This window comes from Cricetulus griseus, chromosome 8, assembly GCF_003668045.3.
Source record: "Cricetulus griseus strain 17A/GY chromosome 8, alternate assembly CriGri-PICRH-1.0, whole genome shotgun sequence".
Taxonomy (NCBI): domain Eukaryota; kingdom Metazoa; phylum Chordata; class Mammalia; order Rodentia; family Cricetidae; genus Cricetulus; species Cricetulus griseus.
In genome coordinates this window covers 95,118,209-95,140,745 of record NC_048601.1, presented here as the reverse complement: position 1 = coordinate 95,140,745, position 22,537 = coordinate 95,118,209, and the positions used below count along the sequence as shown (strand labels likewise).

At 44.0% G+C, this 22,537-nt stretch overlaps 1 protein-coding gene across 1 annotated transcript in view; it reads left to right on the top strand.

Annotated features, from left to right (window-relative positions):
• The window catches only part of Dpp6 (dipeptidyl peptidase like 6), a 652,844-nt gene that overhangs the window by 374,751 nt on the left and 255,556 nt on the right, over positions 1 to 22,537 (top strand). Inside the window, exon 4 of the mRNA XM_035448706.1 lies at positions 17,717 to 17,811. Within this exon, the coding sequence (XP_035304597.1) occupies positions 17,717 to 17,811 (95 nt within the window). The remainder of the gene's footprint in view (positions 1 to 17,716; positions 17,812 to 22,537) is intronic.

Below are 22,537 nucleotides of genomic sequence, written 5' to 3'. Positions count from 1 at the left end.
TGATTTGCATTTCCCTGATGGTTAGGGATGCTGAGCACTTTCTTATGTGTCTTTCAGCCATTTTAGATTCCTCTATTGAGAATTCTCTATTTAGTTCTATACCCCACTTTTTAATTTGATTATTTGGTGTTTTGGTGACTAGCTTCTTGAGTTTTTTGAATATTTTTGAAATCAGCCCTCTGTCAGATGTGGGTTGGTGAATATCTTTTCCCATCCTGTGGGCTGCCTTTTTGTCTTGTTGATTGTGTCCTTTACCTTGCAAAAGCTTCTCAATTTCAGTAGGTCCCACTGCAAAAAGAAATGCCTCTGGCCAAGGCTGAATGCAGTGTTATAAGCAAAGACTATTTAGAAGACAGTTTCCCATGAGAATTTAACAGAATGTCAGTAGGATATTCCTTGCTAGGACCTGCAAATTTACACAGATGTTCCTTTTTTTTTTTCTTTTTTTCTTTTTCTTTCTTTCTTTTTTTTTTTTTTTTTTTTTTTTTTGGTTTTTCAAGACAGGGTTTCTCTGTGTAGCTTTGGAGCCTATCCTGGCACTCGCTCTGTAGACCAGGCTGGTCTCAACTCACAGAGATCCACCTGCCTCTGCCTCCCGAGGGCTGGGATTAAAGGCGTACGCCACCAACGCTACACAGGTGTTTCTTGAACACCAGTCTTGTTATTGCTGTGTGCTGAGCTCCACTGTTAGTGTTTCCAGCTCTGGTTGTCACATAAATATCAGTATTTATTGAAGAAACCATGCCATTTCCCCTGTTGCTTCTCAGACTCCTATTCGTGTCTATGTGCTGTTGTTAAAATATCCCTCTGTCCTGTGTATGCCCTGTAATTTCTAATAATGGGTCCACTAACATGATTATATTAGGCCTCTATGTCTGGAGGTCTTGCTCTCCATAGCTCTGTTGCATTGCCCTGTGATATTCATCCTTGAGTGACTGGACTTTCTCTTGTGTCATTTGCAATCATAACTGACACGTTATGGCATATTCTATATCCATCAACCTCTCCCCTTCAATAAGAAGGCTGCTTCAACCACTGGAGCCTCTCTGTGTCTGCATTTTAGTTATTCAGCATGTGGTTCATGTAGAAAAAAGATATGGGTTTGTGTCCCTCTCAGTCACCAGATTTTGATGGATGTGCTGGGTTGTAGTATCCAACCCCAGTGTTGGCCGGTGAGTTAAGTTGTCTCAAGTATCTTGCTGTGTTTACAGATGTGCAATGGTTGATAAGAATGGCCTCTAGTCCATTGCAGTGGTCGGGTTTTTTTTTTCTCAAGCCCACCTGTGGACAAGGAGTCTTTGAATCATTCTGCTGTGGTCCTCAGAGGCACTGAACACTCCTATCATGGACCTGAAGTCAGTCATTTGCAGAGTCTGAATTCATTTGGTGGGGAAGGACATCCCTAAGGCTGCAGAATGAGTGCTGAGAGCGGCTGGTCAATGTTGGTACCGTCTTTCTGCTCTTCACTGTCACAGGATATATGTGTCTCATATGCTATTATCAGAACCTACATAAATGTGAGTGAACGGCAACCAGGAAGTAAAACTAGGCAACCAACCCTCCTTCTATAAACAGTTCTTCAAAACCAATAGAAAATTGTTGAGAGAGGTATTAACTCAATTTCATCATGTACAATATTCATTACATAAGTTAGAATCTGTTGCAATATACAAATTACCTGTGAGTTTAAACCAAACAGGTGCATACAGTTCACATCTGGGATAGAAAGGAAGGCAGCTTCTTAGTTAGGGGTTTTGTTTTGGTTTTTGGTTTTTCGAGACAGGGTTTCTCTGTGTAGCTTTGGAGCCTATCCTGGAACTTAGTTAGGGTTTTTCTTGCTGTGAAGAGACACCGTGGCCATGACAACTCTTACAAAGAAAGCATTGAATTCAGGGTGGCTCTCTTACAGTCTCAGGTCACTATGATCATGTACGGGAGCATGGCAGAGTGCAGGCAGGTGTGGTGCTGGAGGTGAGAGGGCTCATCTTGAGGCGACAGGAAGCCACACTGACCGAAGCTTGAGAAAAGAGATCTCAAAGCCTGTCCCCACAGTGACACACTTCCTCCAACAAGACCACACATACTCCAACAAGGCCACAACTCCTAACTGTGCCACTCTCTTTGGGAGCCATTTTCTTTCAAACCACCACATTCTACTTCCTGACGCCCAAAGGCTTATAGCCATATCATAATACAAAAATGCATTCAGTCCAACTTCAAAAGCCTCCAGAGTCTTTCAAAGTCTCAAATTTGTTTCAAAGTCCAAAGTCTTTTCTGAGACACATGACAATCTCTTAACTGTGAACACCTGTTAAAAATCAAAATCAAAAAGGAGATTATATATGTCCAACTATAGATGGAAGTTTCTGTCCTTTAAGCTGCTCCCAGGTAACCACACAGAGGCTTGGTATTAATTATAAATGCCTGCCCAATAGCTCAGGCTTGTTATTAGCTAACTCTTACATTAAAATTAACCCACATTCCTTATCTATGCTTTGCCACGTGGCCAGGTACCTTTTCTTGCTTCTCTCGGTGTTGGCTCGAGACTCTTCTGACTTCACCCTTCTTCTTCCCAGTGTTCTCAGTTTAGCTCTTCTGCCTAACCTTATCCTGTTCAGCAACTGACCAGTCAGCTTCTTTATTAAACCAATCGTAGTGTCATATGTTCACACAGTGTAAAGGAATATTCCATATCCAACATATAATGGCACAGGATACACATTACCATTCCAAAATTAGAGAAGGGAGCGTAATGAAGAAATGCTGGACCAAAGCAAAACAAAACCAGCTGGGAAAACTCCAAACTCTGCATCTTCATGCCTGATGATGTCTCCTTATCTCCAATTCCATCCACCTTTGTTGACTGCATGCGAGCCTTTCGTTTAGGTTTGTTTCACTACCTGTTAGTAGCTCTCTTCAGCAGGCATCCCACAGCTCTGGCATCTGTAACATCTTGGGTAATTACAAAATTCCAACTGTCCAATATCTGGCATCCACTTACAATCTTCTGGACTCCTCCAAAGGGCTTGAGACTCTTCTCCGGCTCTGCCCTGTGCATACACACAGGTCAACTTCTAGGCTCTGACTGGCTCCACTCCCCTGCTGCTGCTGTTCTTGGTGGTCATCCCATGGTACTGGTACCTCCAAAACACTGGGCTCTTCTGCTGCAACTGGGCTGCACTTTCACCAATAGCCTCCCATAGGCTCTCCTCATGGTGCCAGGCCTCAACTTCTTTAAATGATCCCTTCAGTCCTAGAACTCAGCTGCCACTGAGGCTGCACCTTCACCCATAGCTTTCCTGGCATCTCACAGTGTCAGGCCTCAGATGATCTCCATGACCTCTTCATGCCTTCAAAACCAGTACCACCTGGGTAACACTTACACATTATCAACTATGGCTGCCAGCATGAGGTACAACCTTGGCTGCCTCTGGAAAACAGCTTCTCTGTGCTCTCAGGAAACAATTCCCAGATTTTACCTCGGTGATGCTGTCTCTTCTTAGTCACTGCTAATTTCATAGCCCCAGCCGGCAAGCATCAAATATCTCAGGAAAGCAAAAATTATATCTTATTAATCACAGCTGATTCTTCAGACCCAGCTAACCAGAACCACGGGATCTTAACTCCTTTCTTTTTTCCTTATCCAAATGGCCAAAGCTGCCAAGTTCTGCTGCTTCCTGGGACTGGAACATGGCCCCCTTGTTTAATTACATCTTCACCAGCTTTCTGTCTTTCACTACCTAAGGTTGGCTGTCTTGAAACTTGCTCTGTAGACTAGGCTGGCCTTGAACTCACAGAGATCTGCCTGTCTCTGCCTCCAGATTGCTAGAATTAAAGTCATGCGCCACCAACACCTGAGGTCACCACTACCTTTATCCCATTTAATTTGTTTGTCTCCTTCAACAGAGGATTTAGCCCCATTCCACTTTCTGATGCCCTCTTTTTCCTCCAATATTTTCCTTGCTCATCTTGTTCCTTTCATTATGAATCTTATTTAGAGTTACCACTAATAACCACAGGACAGAATCTATACTAGACTGAGATTTCTTTTGCCAACAGAATTAATCCAAATCCCTTCACTTTAGCTTCAGGCAGACTTTTGGACACGGGCAAAAAGCAGTCATTTCCTTCACTAAAATATCACAGGGAAAATTTCTAGGCAACATACTAAAATTCTTCTCTAAAGCCTCTTGAGCCAGCTCCCAACATTTCAAACCATTATCAGCACCATTGTCTAACATGCTTCTACTAGTATTGTGGGCAACAGGAAGTCCACTGACTGTCACACTGGCTGAAGCTAGAGAAAAGAGAACTCAAAGACCACCCCCACAGTGACACACTTCCTCCAAAAAAGACCACACCTGCTCCAACAAGGCCACACCTCCTAATAGTGCCCCTTCCTTTTGGGGACATTCTCTTTCAAACCACCAGGGCAGCAACATTGTACAGAATCCCCAGTTCCAGAGCATGCTGTAACATTCTTTAAAGTTTCGTCATTTGAAGTGTTTTGTTTTGAAAAATCATTATTTTAATTAACAAACATTATTTATATTCATGTGATAAATGTGATATCTTGTTTTATGTATAAATTGCACTTTTACAAAAGTGCTTAATTTGATCTTTGGCAATTTTGTATATGGACATATGTTTGCTATCACCCCTCTCCACCTACCTCATGTCTCTCCCAACCCTGACACACACACATTCCTCTCTATGGGTCTCTTTTCCACACTCATATCTTCTGTTTTGTTGTGTGATGCCTGATTTTAACCAGGATCATCTGTGTGGCCACTAGCTTGGAGCTGTACATTGGAGCCTGGTGAGCTCACCATTTGTTACACAACAACAGAAGTTAATGACTGTCCAGCCCCCAGAATCCATCAAATGCAAATATTTCAGCCCCTCCCTGATCCATGATTAACAGGGCCAGTCTTATGCAGGCCTATTGCAGGCAACTACAGCCTCTTGGGCTTTTGTTTGCATGGATGACTGTGTCAGTCCTGAAGACAGCATTTTAGATCTCTTCTCCCAGCTCTTATATTCTTTCTACTTTCTCTCTTACAATGCTCTCTGAGATTTAGAGGAACTAGTATAAATGTCATACTTAGGAATGAACATTAAACCATCATTTATCCTAAGCATCTTGCAGCCACTAGTCTCTAAATCCACCACTGTTCTCTGCAAAGGGAAGTTTCTTTGATTAAGGATAAGAGCAGCATTTGTCTATAGTATAAACATACATATTTAAAGATTTGTTTTTATTGTTTTTAAGTGTGTGTGTGTTTTAATACATGAGCAAGTAACATGTAAAGTCAGCTGATACACTCTGTTCTGCGTAAATGACTGGAATCTAATATTTTGAAGACTAAAAAAATAATTTGTTATAGCTGTTGAATATTTTCACATCTCAGTTTGAGGAAGTGAAATGAGGAGTAAGTACTCTCTTTCTGGGGACACCAGGTTATCCATCTCCAGTTCATTAATTGTCTGAGCACTGGAGAATTGTTTTGTACACAAAATGGTAAGAGTAAGGATACCTTTTAAGTGCGGAGTCCTGGGGTTGTAGCATGTGGCAATAGCCAGCAGCCAGTGGTGCCCTAAACTTTGTTCAGAGAACCTTGTGGGGATCTTTTTAGTTTTATCTCCCTGTCACATGGTGTTAAATGTACTTCCCTGTATGACATCATCTTCCTGTCCCCATGTGACGTCATACCCTTTTCCCTGTGTAACATTATCTTCCATGGTATCAAATCCCGTGTGTCATCATTTCCTTGTCCCTGTGAGCCGTCATCTCCCTGACTGTGTGATAGTATAGGGATAAGAAACCCTGACAACATCTCATGAAGAGGCACACCCAGGAGATCTGCCCCTGTTTTGCCTAACTCTGCCCGAGACACACCTCTTCCCCCTGACGCCACTGCTCCCCGAGGTGGCTCCTGCAGGTAGTTCTGAGGCTGATATTTGGTGCATCAGTCTGATGTATTAATTTGTTCCAATCATTGTTCATTTATTTTTAACAGCCAATTTCACAGCTGTCACTCTTCCAGATGTTAGAAAAGCAGTAAGTGTGGCCTCTCTGATGACTGCATGCAGGAACAAAGCTGAAGCATACACAGCTCTAGCGAGCTGGATGAACTTGAGGCAGACGAGTGGGTGTTGTGTACACTAAAAGCGGAGAGGGATTGAGAGTCTGCAGGCAGAGCCAGGAGCGCCTTGCCCTGGAGGTGACCTTCATGCTGAGCCCAGGATTTGCTCACCTGGTCAAGGCACACAGAGGTAGCACTGTGTGGAAACACAGGCGTGAAAGGTATGGTGGTGTTCAAGAATAGCAGAAATTCAAAGTGAGAAAAGGGACTGTGAGTGAATGTGAGTCTCAAGAATTTGGCCAAAATAATTTCTGCTGAAGAGATTATTTAAAAAAAAAAAACAAAAACAAAAAAAGGGAGGGGAAGATTAAAAAGATCACAGTCTTGTATAAATTCCATTATATTTGTAAATTGTCATGGGTTGGTTGATCCCCCAGAGAAACTGGTTCTAGAAGAGGGATGCCCCTCCTCCACCTCAGATCCAACCATGTTTTTTGTATCAAAGTGTCCTCCATGACCCCCTGTTTGGGGAGGAGCTTCCCCCAACTCTGACAGAGTGAAAATATCGCATGCCCTTGAGGACAGCATAAAGGAAAACATTTCTGTCAGATGTCACTATTGTTTATGAAAGTGCCATCAGTGGGAAAGAGAAGCCAGAAGCTAAGCCACTTAAAACTCAGCCATGGTGAGAAAACTCATTGGCGGCTTGAACACGACTTAACCCAGAGAGGCAAACAGTGAGTTGTGTTCACATGTCACACCTCAGAGAAAAGGAAACAAACAGCTCATGACAAATGAATCCAACAACTAACGATCTAGCTCTAAAAGATGACATTCAGAGGCAAAGTTCACTCACAGACAGTTGGTACAGGTGGCACAAACAGTCACAAAGCCAACACCCCAATACACAGGAAGCCACCGCATTGATGTTGACATCCATGTCCATGTGAGTTGGTGCTGGTTTTGCAGCAGTTGCTCTTGAGAGCAATGGACACTAGCCAGGCACAGCCTCAAGTGTGTTTAGCCAGGTCAACCAGGTACCAGACACTCAGTGGTCAGAGCCAGGGCAGAGGAAGGAAATCTTGTTGGGAGATGTGGTCAATGAAGAGTCCCTTGTTGCTAGAGTATGTGGCTTATCTATGTTGAGGCACATAGTACATCAGCATCAGCTAGGCTGCCTGGAGCCTGAGATGTTATAACTCTTCAAAGGCTTATCTTGTCCTTGCAGAATTTTTGGCCCCTGCTTCCTGATTGGTGTAAGCCATTAGCTCCAGGCATTATTGGTTACACCCAAGTGCTTGCTTTTGTTATAAACACCTAACGATATCAGCACCCAATGATGTCAGCAATCTCTGATGTCAGTACCTAATGATGTCAGTCAGCACCCTTATGATGTCAGCACCCTTTCATGCCAGGACCTTATGATGTCAAAACTCTCTGATGTCAGTACCTCCTAATGTCTGCACCCTCTGAAGTCAGCATCCTCTGATGTCAGCACCTAATGAGGTTAACACCTAATGATGTCAGCAACCTCTGATGTCAGCACATTGAGCAGAAATCCCTCCATCTTTGTTTTATCCTATATTCTAAGTATTCAGCTTCAACTTTCCCAGTCAGTTTCTACTGTATGTGGTGAGCACCAGATTCAAAGATGTCATCTCTGTTGCTATTTGTTCTTCTACTTTGAAGCATCACCCAAGGGAGCACGTTTCTCTGCCTTGGACTCACTCTATCAGGAACTCCAGGTGGCTATCTTACAGGGGTTTTCCTAATCAATTTCTGCTGGATATTTTGAGCTCTATCATCTATCTAGCTATCTATCTGTCTACCCATCCATCATCATTTCTATCAATCCATTGCTGCTTATTCTTTTACTTTAGCTTGCTATATACTAATTCTAGAGTTCTAAACTATACTTGATATACTTATTCAAACTCAAAAAGCTGGTGATCCAGAACATATGTGCTATAAGGAAGTGAGTTCTGGTGGAGGCTAATGGAGCAATCTACAGTGAGGTGAATGCCAGACAGGGCTGGGGCAGGAGCCCTGGACATGAGGAAGCTGTGATTTGAGAGCTGTGATAAGAAAGAGGTCCAGAGGAACCCCAGCGAGCACCCCACAATAGCTTGAATGGGCCTGCAAAGCACCCGGGTATGGAAAGAGTCAAAACACTTTAGCCAAAGGCAAAATGGTGATGTCATGGGTGAAAATTCTGCCCCAGAAGCAAAGCAGTTTCCACCCAGAAAAGAAGTTTGTGGGCTCCAGCAGAGGAAGCAGGGGCAGTGGGCAGGGGCCAGATGTTGAAAGTCCATGTTGTCCAGGACATGACCCAAACTCTCCTGACTGACAAAGAACTGAGGAACCATCCCCCAGCAGGAAAATGAGTCGTTTGATCCAAAATGAAGCAGAGTTTGGAACCAAGAATGTTAGCTATGCTAAAGAATTGACATGAGCATGTGTTCATTGACCTGAAACTCTGACAGAAATGTCAGATAGGAAAATATAAGTGATAAAGAAGCAAAATAAATTTTTAAATGGGAAAAGATAAATTACAAGACCAAAAACTTTGATTGGTGGGCTTGATCAGCAAACGACTGTGACAAAGGATTGAGATGGCTATGATGGCAGTCCAGGAGAAATTATCCAAGGCAAGCAGAAGGTGGGGGAGGGGATGGAGATGGCTGGATAGATAAATTGTTTCACAAGTGAGAGAACTGGAGTCTGGATCCCCTGTCATCCACATAATTGCTGAGTGGACATGGTGACCCACCTCTAATTCCAGAGACAGAACCAATGACGTAAGCTGGCCAGGTAGACTAGCTGCATCAGCAAAGTCAAACTTCAATGAAGAGACCTTGTTTTGATGAATGTGGAGGGTAACGGAGGAAGACTCCATATTTGCACACACGTGGATAGGCATCTACACACATGTGCACCTCCACACAAGTACAAATGCCATACACACACACACACACACACACACACACACACACACACACACACACATACACACACACACACACACACACGCATACACACACACACACACACACACACACACACACACACGGGTGGGAGAGAGAGAGAGAGAGAGAGAGAGAGAGAGAGAGAGAGAGAGACCTGAGAGCTGATATCAAACTCCCCTGTGTATGTGCAATTGAAAAGCCAGAAGGAAAAGGTATGAGCTAAGGGTCAAAATGGGTAGTCAGCAAAAGTGGCTTAGGTGTATCTTAGTTATTTTTCTATCGCTGTGGAGAGACAAGATGACCAAAGCAACGTCCAGAAGAAAGTGTTTCATTAGGAGCGTACAGTTTCAGGGGATGAGTCCATGAACATCATGACAGGAAAGCACAGTGGCAGCCAAGCAGGCTGAGAGCTCAGAGCTTACAGCCCAGTTGGCAAGGTGGAGGGATAAAGAAGAAACTGGAAATGTCATGGGCCTTTGAAACCTCACATGCCACCCCAGTGACATACCTCCTCCAACAAGGCCACACCAACTGATTCTTCCCAAACAATTTCATCAACTGTGGACCAAGCATTCAAACAGAGCCTCTGGGGACCACTCTCAAGGAGTGATGGAAGATGAATATTTTCAGAGACCAGGCCTGCAGAAACCAACAAAGTCTTCCAGAAGCCCACTCTGAAGCTCCTGTTTGAACCTGTTGAAACCAACACAAAGCACCAAAAGCAGGTGACACTGGGATCCAGGAAATTCAATGGCTGTCTTCCCGTGTAAAGCTGTGTCAGTCAGAAAAGAGTAGAACAAAACTTCAAAATGATAAAAAAAGAAACTGGAAAGTTATCAACCTGGAAATGGTATTTCAGAGAATCTTTCAGAAATACAGGGGGAAAAAAAGACATTTTCAGAACTTAAACAAGCATGTTGCCAGTGAACCCACATAACCAGAGATGGCTAGAAATTCTTCAAAAGCAAGAAAAGGCTCTCAGTGGGAACCCAGGACCTTCGCTAGCAACAGGCAGCATCAGAAATGAGGAAAAATGGAAGCAGCATGAGATGACTTGATCGTTATGACTTTGCACCTTGCCATATTTTGCAATAGGCAAAAACGATAACATTGTCTTGTGAATGTGCAAAGTATGTTGTATAACATACATGACATCTGTGATAAAATGGCATTAGATGGGCCCCAGAGGTTCAACAGAGTCCTGCATTTCATAAGAAGTAGAGTTTGTTAGCTGGGAAAAGCTTAAGGCTTATATTACAATCTCTAGGGCAGCCACTACCAAACTAGTGCAATAAAATGCAACTAAAATGGGTAGAGACACTATTTAGTTTGTTGCTAGGCTGCTCGCTTGTAGTTTTGCTTTTGTTTCTGTGTTTTCCGTGGTCTTGCCCCAAAATTCACTGCCCAAGTCAATGTCTTATTACTTCCTTCCTATTTTTCTTTCTAAAATGTTAATGGTGTGTGTGTGTGTGTGTGTGTGTGTGTGTGTGTGTGTGTGTGTGTGTGTGTCCAGAAGAAGGCATCAGATACCATGAAACTGGACGTCGAGGCAGTTGTGAGCTGCCTAATGTGGATACTGGGAAACAAACGCAGGTTCTCCAGAAGTGCAGCAGGCCGAGCCATCTCTCCAGCTGCCCCTATGTCTGTCTTCTTGTAGAAGTTTGAAGGGTTCAACATTTGTGTATAAGTCTTTAATCTATTCTGAGTTGGTTTTTGCATGTAGTATGGAGTATAGTTTGGTTTCTTTCCTCTGTGTGTGGATACCCAGGTTTCCAAAATCATGATCATTTCTCTGATGTGTATCATCAAATCAGTTGTCAAAAATTCAGTTGAGAATAAATATGTGGTTTTTCTCTCCTGGGATTTCTATCCTGTTTCATTGGCTGGTTTCATTGCTTTATACACCTGAATTTGTGCCAACACCATAATGTTTTCACTATAACTGATTTGACATAAGTTTTGAAATTGGGGGTGTGGTACCCTCAGCTTTGCACATTTTTATTGAACATTGTCTTGTCAAGTTGAGGTTCTTTGTGGTCCCACAGAAATGTATTGTTTTTCTACTTCTGTAAAAATTGACATTAAAATTTGGGTAGAGATTATGCTACCTCTATAGATCCTTTGAGTAGTGTTAACTGGATAATAATATAACTCAGCATGTTAAATTTGTGAGGTGTGGGTCTGGAGAGGTGGCTCGGTGGTTCAAAGGGCTCGCTGTTCACTCATGAGGATTAGAGCTTCGATCCCAGCAACCACAACAGGGGTGGGGCTCACCAATGCCTACGACTCAAACTCCAAGGAATCTAATGCCTTCCTTGGTCCTCTGTGGGGGCACCTACACAGACATGTACACATCTACTCACACAGACACATGCATAAATAAAACAAAATAACTATTTTTCAATTGTAAGATCTGGAGGCTAGAGAGTTGTCTTGGCAGTTAAGAGCATACGTTGCTCTTCCAGGGCACCTGAGCTCAGTTTCATTGGACTGCTCACAAGTCCTGCAATGGCAGCCACAGGGAACCCAACACACTCTTCTGGCCTCTGCTAGCATTCACACATACATTCACAGAGACACACAACACACACATAGACATAAAAAAGTATGTCTTTAAACATATACTTGTAAGATGTATGTGTAAAATGTACATTTTAAAAATATAAGTGTGAAATGTAGCTGTTACCACCCATTGAAGTAAATTGTTAGCTTTGATAGTATTTTTTTGAAAGGGTGGAAAATGTTATACCAAAGCCCCAGTGCTCACCCTTATAAAACCAGAAAAAGAAGGCCTTGGTAAGGCTAAAGTCAACAAAACAAAAATTAGAGAAGAAAGTAGCTGAATCATGAAGTCAAGTACTGAGATGGAAATGATGTTGTCAAAACTAAACTCTTTGAAATTGAAATCAACAAATATACAGAGATATCTCTTTGTCTAGAGAACAAGAAACACACAGGCTGCCCTTTCTAGGAAACACAAAGGCCGTAGCTACAGTCCTGTTATCCTATGAAGTCACAAACTATCAGCCTCCTATAAAGATAATCAAATAGTACTAGGAGCAAAGTTTATACCTTTAGGACTTAAGACATGTGACCCTCAAATATAACACACTGGTATCCAGGGATCACTACAGTAGCAGACACAGGAGTTCACCTGCCTGTCCTCCCCAAAGCAGGATCCCACGGACCTTTCTGGCTTGCTCTAACACAGGTCCTACGACCACCCCAGAAGTGCCTCCATGACATGAATATAAAGGTTGTGCCTCCATCACTAAAGACTCAGGGGCACAAAGAAGGACAGGTGCACACAGGCCTGGATGAGCCCCAGTTGTCACTGCGATTGTGCTCCCTTGGTGCCACCCCGTTTCCCATCCTCGCCCACTGTCCATCAGCCCAAAGCGTATAAAGGCACACGTTTTCCCATTTCTCTGATTCTTCTCTAAGGAGGTTTATTCCAATAAAACTCTTTTTTTATTAATTTGTCCACTTTTCTATTGCTCATCTGTCTTTTGTTATAGATGAGAAAAAAATGTCTTTTCTACATTATTTTAAAGATGTTTACATACTCTATCATGTGAATAGTTTTCTTGAGTAACTCACCTAGTCAAAACAGATCCAAGGATAAATAGAAAAATGTAAATATATCTGTGTCAATTGAAGAACTTAAGTCTGGGATCTCAAACCTTCCACAGAAAACCCAAGGCCCAGATGATGTGACTACAAAAATGCACAAATCCAGTCTACATTTGCTCGTAAAGTAGAACTGGTTCAAATACTCCCCAACTCATGTTATAAAGCCAATAATGCTCTTACTCTACAGCCACGCAAGCCAAGAACCAGGCAAAAGACCAAAACCAGTATCTCCCATGGTCCCAGGAGCCAAAGCCTGAGCCAAGCATCATGGGTTTAGAACTAGGATTCTGGGAAGAAGCACTTTACAGCATGTAAAGTGGGACTGGTCCTGGGGTGCATCTAAACACACAGATCACCAGATTAACCAAAACTCACATGGTGACTTCAGTGTTGACAGAGAAGCATTCTGCAATAGCCAACAACCTTTCAAGGTGAGACATCTCCACAACTGAGCAATACCAGACCACAGCCTCTCCAGGCTTCTCATGAGAACAAGTACAGCTACTCTGCAGCTCGATGGCGAAATGCTGCCCCCTACCTAACATCAAGAATAAAGCAAGCAGGCATCTTAAAGCCTCTCTGGCATTGTCCCTGATGCTCACCAGGCCTGAGGAGAATTGCACATCAGCCTTGTTACCTGACCTGGTTTTACAGTGAAAACCCTCTTAGGGAGTATTTTTTTCAATGTACTAGAACTAAAAAGTACATCGATTGAGTTGCAATAATGAAAATTAATTTTATATTGTATCAATAGAAATGGCCGAATACCAGCTAAGTGATTGTTACAATACCATGCCAGAAAGTTTAGGGCTGATGTATTAGGTGATGATCAAAACCCTTCTACTGAAAATGACCTTAGTGTGGACATGACTCTAAGAAGATGTAAATAAATAGTTTCTGGGCCAGAGGAATAAACTGTTCTGGTTAGTTCTTTGTCAATTTGACACAAACTAGAGTCGGTTTGGCAGAGTGAACCTCAGCTGAGAAATTACCTCCTGAAGACTGGGCTGTGGTAATATGTATGGGGCATTTTAGTGACTGATTACTGATATGGAAAGGCCTAGTCACTATGGGAGGTACCACTCCTAGAAAGGTGGTCCTGGGTTCTATAAGAAGACAGGTTGAGCAAGCCATGGGGAGCAAGCCAGTAAGCAGCACTCCTCCATGGCTTCTGCTTCATTTCCTGCTCCAGGTTCCCACCTCGAGTTTCTTCCCTGTTCTCCCTTCATGATGGACTACAATCTATAAGATGTAATAACCCCACACACAACTTGCATTAGTGGTGGTGATTATCACAGCACCAGAAAAGTGACTAGGACACTAATATTCCCTTCTTCCCCAGTGTCACTTCAGCTTTCAAGAATATCAGTGTAAACAGCTTGACCAGTCTACAGGTAATCTAGAATCCACAGATAAAAAAAATCACAGGGCATTTGTCTTTCTGAGTCTGACCTATATCCCTCAATATAATCTCCAGTTGCATCCCCAGTCAAAGTGCATGACATCCAATTGAAGAAAATTGTCTTTATCAAACCCATCATTGTATATAGTGAATATACTTTAATAAGAAACATTTTTAAATGCTAAAGTGAGAGTAAAAGAAAACAATCAGAATTGCCATGACAGTAGCAGTCCTCAAGAGGAACTGTGCATTCCTTGCGATAGTGCTCTGGTCAAGTTTGAAATTTTTCAGAAAAGCAGGGTGTAGGTAGACTGGGCAACACAACTGGGGAAAAGCAGGGGAGTTTCATGCCTGACTCACTTCACCCAAGACTTGTTGGAAATCTAAAGACACCATCAGAAGGTGGAATTGACAAAGGGACAGACGGGGGTGCCGGGATGGAATGGATAAACCCTGTGGCTGCAGGCCAGCTAACATGGTGTACATTGCAGAGAAGAAGCTACCTGTTTCAACCACGGTAGAAGGTGAGGACACACTCCAGGTTCTTCTCTCACCTCCAGACCTTTGCTGTGGTACATGCATGCCTGAACTCACATGCAGGAATATACTCGTGTACATATACATCATACACACTCAAACACACACTCACATACACACACACACTCACACAGACACACACACACTCACACACACTCACACACACTCACACGGACACACACTCACACACACACACTCACACACACTCACACTCACACACACACACACACACACTCTCACACACACACACTCACACACACACACACTCTCTCTCACACACACACACACACAAAACCACATCAGACCCCAGGAATGCAAAGGTTGCTGCTGTAGCTTTGGGATCACTTGACTTCCACTGAGAGAGTAATGACCTCAGAATTTCCTGGGGCAGCTACAGGTGTAAAGAGATCAAAGGCAATCCTTGTCTCATAACACAAAACAAGTCCTTTACATGCAAACTAATGCTCACTTTTGAGAGGAAAAATAAAAAGTGTTTCAGAAAACATACAGGAGACAACCTTGTTTTTACTAACCTGCATGAATATACATAATAATGAATCTCATTGTAACTTTTTAAACATGTATACAATGTATTTTGATCATATTCTCTCCAATTCCCCCCTTGTCCACCCCTCCCCCACTCCTCCTTCTCTCTTGGGTCTTTTGCTTATTTGTTTCTTTTGGCAGTTTTGTTGTTGTTTTAATGTATCAGACAGGTTTATTGAGCAGGTATGGAGATGGCTTCCCTACAGAGGTGGAAGTTGCCTGTGCTGTGGACAGGGTTAGAAGTCACTGTTAGGGACTCTCACCTGTGTCACTGAGCACTGTTACCTTCCATGGTAAAGGTAGATTTGACTGTCCCAGATTCACCCATTGCTGGGACAGAAGAGATGACTCAATGGTTAAGAGTGCTTGCTGCTCCTGCAGAAGACCAAAGTTCACTTTCCAGTTCCCAAGTTAAATAAGCTTACAACCACCTGGAACTCCATCTCCAGGGGATCTGACAGCCTCTTCTGCCCTCTGGTGGTACACACACACACACACACACACACACACACACACACACACACACACACACACGAACGCGCGCACGCACGCACGCACGCACACAGCATAAAAGTAATCATTTTTAAAAATTCGTGGTGAAAGCTAGAAAATGAAGAGAGATGGGTTTTGTCAAATTAAGTAGTGATCCCTTTTGCAGTCTTCATATAAAACTGATAAGCAGCAGCCTCTGATGCTTTCCTAAGTGGAAACTTTAAAATTTCTCATATTGAAGACTAAGCCCACTGTGATGATGCCACTGGGTAAATATATCAGGATTTGTTTGCTCCAAAGGGGAAAAATACAAGTTGTGTGACTTGGAGCAGGAAGTATTGTCAGGACAACAAAGGAAAACAGTGCCGCCCACAGGTCAGTCTGCACCCCCGGCAGTAAACTCTCAAGTCTGATTTACACAATGCGTACAGCACATTGCATTGGAACCAGGCAGGCTATGGAGAAACCGTCTTTCTCCCCATTATCTGTACACATTTGGCTTCCATTAACTTCCCTTTCAATTGGTGCAGTCTTCACGGTGCTTTTCAGCCAGCTCTTTGGTGTAAAATGCCTTTGCCACCCAGCCATCTCTGTCCTGCCACCTTCACTTTTCCCGGTCTCCAGGCTGTGCCCTGCCTTTCCACCCACAGCTCCACCCCACAGAAACTGTACCTGCATTCCCTGCAGGCGCAGACTTGCATACGCTTGTACGCTATCTAGTATGTGGTTTCTTATTATAGGGGTGGTGGTGGTGGTGGTATGTGAGTGTGTGTGTGTGAGTGTGTGTGTGAGTGTGTGTGTGTGAGAGTGTGTGTGTGTGTGAGTGTGTGTGTGTGAGTGTGTGTGTGAGTGTGTGTGTGAGTGTGTGTGTGAGTGTGTGTGTGTGAGAGTGTGTGTGAGTGTGTGTGTGTGAGTGTGTGTGTGAGAGTGTGTGTGTGAGTGTGTGTGTGAGTGTGTGTGAGTGTGTGAGTGTGTGTGAGTGTGTGAGTGTGTGTGTGAGTGTGTGTGTGTGAGTGTGTGTGTGAGAGTGTGTGAGTGTGTGTGTGAGTGTGTGTGTGTGTGTGTGAGAGTGTGTGAGTGTGTGTGTATGTGTGAGTGTGTGTGTGAGAGAGTGTGTGAGTGTGTGTGAGTGTGTGTGTGAGAGTGTGTGAGTGTGTGTGTGAGTGTGTGTCAGTGTGTGTGTGTGTGAGTGTGTGTGTGAGAGTGTGTGAGTGTGTGTGAGTGTGTGTGTGTGTGTGTGTGCGCGCGCGCGCGCGTGTGCACACTCAAGTGCTTGCAGGCACACCCATACATAGGTCTGGAAAGCAGAAGTCTGAGGATGCTGTCCACACTGTCATTTGAGACAGGGCCTCTCATTAGTCTGGGGCTCACTGGACAGGCTGGCCAGCCAGTGAGCCCCAGGGATCCACCTGCCTTTGCCACCCAAGTGCTGCTGCCATTAGACACATGCGCCACCATTCCCAACACTTTTAAGTGGGTGCTGGGGCTCAAACTCAGGACCTCATACTTTCAAAGCTAGCATTTCACTCTCTGAACATCTCCTTAGCCCCTAATTATCAATTTTCTAAGAGAATAATGGGAATTTTGAAAAGACCAGATTCACACTGCGGATGATAGATTCAAAAGACGTCCATAGCGGGAACCTGAGGCACCCTCCCAGAGCCACACCAGAAGCTTACAGACAAAAGTGAAGTTGGTTCTGAGGGTGTGGCCACAGATGGTTTCGGATCCAGAAGGCCATCGGTACATTTGCTCTAACTGCCTTACTCCTCTGTAGTAGCAGATTCCATCTGCCTGGTGTATCCACTCTGTATGCTGCCCAAGAAGTCCTACACAGACTCAAACTGCACACCCGTGCTTTGCTGTCTGTGTGGAGCAGTGATGGCTCTGAGATGAGCATCCCTGGAGGGCACACTTCTGGAGCTGGAAGTGGGCACTGCATTTAAAGGGCCCCTCTCTGAGACGAAGTACACAATTCATTTCACACACACTCATCAAACACTGAGGCAGGTTTCTGGGTAGCTCATGTTTCCTTTCTGTTTTCCCTCTTGTAGATAAAGAATTCATCTACAGAGAACGGAAAGGGAGTGTCATACTGCGGAATGTTGAAACAAATAATTCCACGGTGTTAATAGAAGGCAAAAAAATTGTAAGTACTCTCTCTAATGATCAGGATAATTTCAGAGTCATTTTTTCCCCACCTGCAAGTCAATAAAGCAGAAAATGACTTTAGGTTTCAACTTTCGGTTGAGCCGAGGAGAAGCATTAACTTGTAATACCTCTGGCTGAGCAAGTAAAGATAATGGGAAATTGAAAGCACACTAATTTAATAAGTTGAAAGCCTGCTTTCTTTTTTTTGGGGGGGGGGTCCTGAAAGTTCTTCCACGGGTGTTGGAAGCAAGTGTTGCATGTCAAGTATAATTGAAAGATAAAGTCTGAAGGGTTTCCCACATTTACAGAACAATAGCAATAAAACCCACAGAGTAATACTTCAGGAGAACTTCTCAATCTTATTTAAGGAAAAAAAATCTCTGCAGGTTCAGGGAATATTGACATGGCTATGTCGTGATCCAGAGTGTTGAATACAGTAGAGTTGGGGTTTTTTATGATTTAAAATAACTACTAAGCCGATCTGAAAGTATTGCTTTTTCAGCCAGGAAGCCTTTCTTTGGATTTGTGTGTGAAGGTATTAGTAAAGCTGACTGATTCACTACCAGGAATCATTAAAGGGAATTGGCTTCCTTTCTTTGTTTACAAATGCACTGGCACTTGCTGTTAGGGGAAATTTCTCTGTGAACCTGAGGGTTAATCGTTTTCTTGCCTGACTCCTAAAAGGAGGAAGCAAAGGTGAACATGTGAATAGTGAGAACTGGAAAATGGCCAACTGTCCAGGTCAGAGTGATGATAAACCAGCTGGGGTGAGACTCAGCCATGAGGAGGAAGCCCAAGCCGATGGAATGTGGACAAGAAGAGCTATAGAAGATGTCAGTCTGCCGCAGAGAAGGCCACTGGCAGATGAGCCTCCAGGAGTCCCACAAGCCATGATGGCCAGGTCCAGGAGCTCTGCCCCGGGGGAAAAAAAGGATGGTTTCTTCACTGACCACCATTCTGGACCCAGAGAAAGCTGTCTCTGCTCTCAGCTCCCAGGGGCATTCAGCTGCCTGTTGCATTGTTATATTGCATTCCTTTCTGCTATAAGGATACTATGTCTTTAATATAGATGCATCCTGCTTTTTCTATAACTTGGCCCCACCACATGAGGGCATCACTCCCAGAATCACCTTGGGGTTCAATCAAATTATATTCTCCATAGAGAACTAGGAGAGAAGACTGTGCCTGTCCTATTGCACTAGAAGATCATTCTGTATGGAATTATCAAGAATTCATCTGACTCAGCTACTTCAAATACTAAAGTTATGGAAAGGTTTTTAACTGTTCCTCAGGGAGAGAAAACACTCTGCCTGCTGCTGAGGGGAGAAACATTTCCAGCGCAGAATGTGGTTTAGTCCAAGCGGAAAGTCTATGTACAGCTGTGCGTGCAGGAGACAGAGAGCACAGCCCCTTAGGTGCTGGAGAGATGGCTCAATGGTTAAAAGCACTGGCCGTTCTTGAGGACCCAGGTTCCTAGAACCCCATGGCCGCTCGAAGCTGCTATAACTCCAGTCCCAGCGGATCCAATACCCTCTTTTGGCTTCCTCAGGCAAGAGGCATATATGTGGTGCAAGACATACATACTAGCAAAATGCCTATACACATAAAACAAAAATAAATAAGTCTTTAAGATCAGTAGTTTTTAACAGGCCATGTTTAACTGGGGTTGTCTTAGCCAAATAGTGAGATAATTTCAGAATGCACTATAGATACAGAAAAATGTCCCCTTCACACATTAACTGGCTTATTCCATTTATCACAGTCTTTACTGTCCTGAAATCTCACAAATGCACTCATTTACAGACATTTATTGGACACTGAATATGTGCAATCTGACCAATGGATAATTTTTCACTCAAAGACACATTTAAATGCTTCCAGATACAGAATTTTTAAAGAGAACACAGAATAAAGGTCGCTTAGCGGCCAGCACTGTAACTCAGATGCAGAATCTGGGGTTAATTCCTTCTAAGTTGTTTCAAGCTTTTGGGCTCCTGTTACTCCATTTCCAATTTAAAAATAATTCCTCCTGTCAGCCTGGAATATGGGCTGTTGTGAGACCCAACAATAAGGAGCCTGCATGCCCTGTGTCTTCCTAAGGGGAGGCAGTGTGAAACCAAGGGGACAGGAAGCGTGCAGTGTGGGCACATTCTGCTCTTCTGTTACTCTTCCCATTGCTGCAGCCAAAACCCTGGCCAGAAGCAACTTAACAGAGGGGGAGTTTATTGGGTTGAAGGTTTGAGGAGGGCACAGTCAGTCATGAAGGGAAGGCATGGCAACAGTGGGGCCCTGTGGTGGCTGGATCTCACAGTAGGCCCTGTGGTCAGGGGTTCTCATAGTAGGCCCCATGGTGAGGGGAATCTCACAGTCGGCCCTGTGGTGGAGGGATCTCACAGTAGGTCCTGTGGGGTTGGAATCTGTTTATTGACAGCTCAGTGAGTCAGGAAGCAGAGGCTAGGGCTAATTATAATTCTCAAGGCCCAATCTCCAGAGACACCCCCACTTCCCAGAGGTTTTACAATATTTTCCAACAGCTCCCTCCAGCCTGTAGGGGACATTCCATAGCCAAACTGTAACCAATTGACCAATAGGGTGGTCCTATTCTTAACTGAATTCCAGAGACTTCAACGTTGTATAAATTACTAAAGACAGCCTGTGTCTCTGTGAAGCCAATTGTAATTTTCAGGTTGGTTTGTAACACAAGTGGAGAAACACACACACACACACACACACACACAGAGAGAGAGAGAGAGAGAGAGAGAGAGAGAGAGAGAGAGAGAGAGAGATGTGAATTCTGTAGCCAGAAGAATTTTAAAATATATCCTGCAATCTTACTAAATACATTCTTTACCCTCAGCCAATTAAAACAGATCATTTACACACTTGCTTCTAGCCTCTGCCTTAACTGGAAGTGATTAGGTGGAAGGACATGTGACCCTGTATCAACCCTGTAAGAAGGAGCCAAGTCAGTGTCTTTGGGACTGATAAAAACTTGGGCTGAAGTCAGGCACTGGTGGCGCAGGCCTTTAATCCCAGCGCTGGAGACAGGTGGGTCTAGAGTGAGTGAGTTCCAGGCTGCCAGAGCTACACAGAGAAACCCTATCTCAAAAAAAAAAAAAAAAAGGAAAGAAGAAAGAAATGAACGAAGGAAGGAAGGAAGGAAGGGAGAGAGAGGGAGAGAGAAAAGAAGGAAGGAAGGAAGGAAGGAAGGAAGGAAGGAAGGAAGGAAGGAAGGAAAGAAGGAAGGAAGGAAGGAAGAGAAGGAAGTTGGGTTGAGTGCTGGCCTCATGCGGTATGCCATGCCTTACCCTTCCCAAACAACATCACTTAATGGAAGACTTTAACACTGTCATTGAAGTAGTTACTTGTCGTGTTGCTGTGACAAAGCATTTAGCAAAATGCAGCTTCAGGAGGAGGAAAGGGCTTTATTTTGGCTCACGATTTAAAGGGAGTACAGTTGGTCACAGTGAGGAAAATGTGACGTCATGTGCATCCAGAGTCAGGAAGCAGAGTGACAAACGCCTGTATCCTGCTGGCCTTCTCTTCCTTATTCTGCCCAGAATTTCAGCCCAAGAATGGTGGTGCCCACATTTAGAGTGCCTTCCCACCTCAACTAACCTACTGTAGACAATCCCTCACAGACACTTCCGGAGGTTTGTTTCCATGGTGATTCTAAATATTGTCAACTTGAACATCAATATTAGTCATCAAAAGTCTGCGCCTTGTCAACTTGACACCCACATAGATCACTTTCAAGCCATTGCCTTCGGGCTTTGTCTCACAGGCTCATGGTCATGTCCTAAGGGATTCAGTCTGACTTCAGAGTCTCCACTCAGTAAGAAAGTCTAAATCTCATCAGAGACGTAAGGCAGCCTCTTAACTGCGAGCTCATGTAAATTAAAATACAAGCTGCCTATTTCTAGTATACAATGGCACAAAGTAAGCATTCCCATTCCAAAAGGGAGGCAAGGGAGAATGCCAGGAAATGGTCAGACCAACAAAGGAAAACCCAAGACAAGGAAGGGAAAAACCTCCGTCACGACATCTGGGGCTTCTGACGACACTGTCTGGGTTCTAATGGACATGGCTAGCTCCTCCCACCCAGCTCTGGTGCTCTAGCACGGCTCTCGGGTTTCCCTATGATACCCACAGACTGATTGTGCTAGCATCTCCGGTACCCTGAGATCCCCATTGCATCTTAGCTTTCCTCTTCCTAGCTGTATGCATAAGCCTCCTTGCAGGTGCTCCGACCTTGTCATACATTGCCTGCCAGTAGCTCTCTGGAACCATGACGCAAGGTCCCTTTATATCTTCAATGTCACATCTTTCCTGCCTGCAAAACAAGTACCACGTGTACAATACTGCCATGTTCTGCTATGGACTTGGGGTGGAGCCTGTTCACCAAGGAGCACAGCTACAGCAGCCTCTGTGCACTAACCCTAGGGAAACCTCCTAAGGCAGCTGCTTTCTGGAACCAGTAGTCCCTGGATGGTGGTTTGAATAAGTATGGCCCCCACAGACTCATGTGTTTGACTGCTTTGTCATAGGAAGTGGCACTATGAGGAGGTGTGGCCTTACTGGAGTGGGTGTGGCATTGTTGGAGGAAGTATGTCACTGGGCTCAACCTTCCTGCTACCTGCTGACCTGGATGTAGAACTCTCAGCTCCTTCTCTAGCGCCATGTCTGTCTGTGCAAGGTCATGCTTCCCGCCATGCTGACAATGA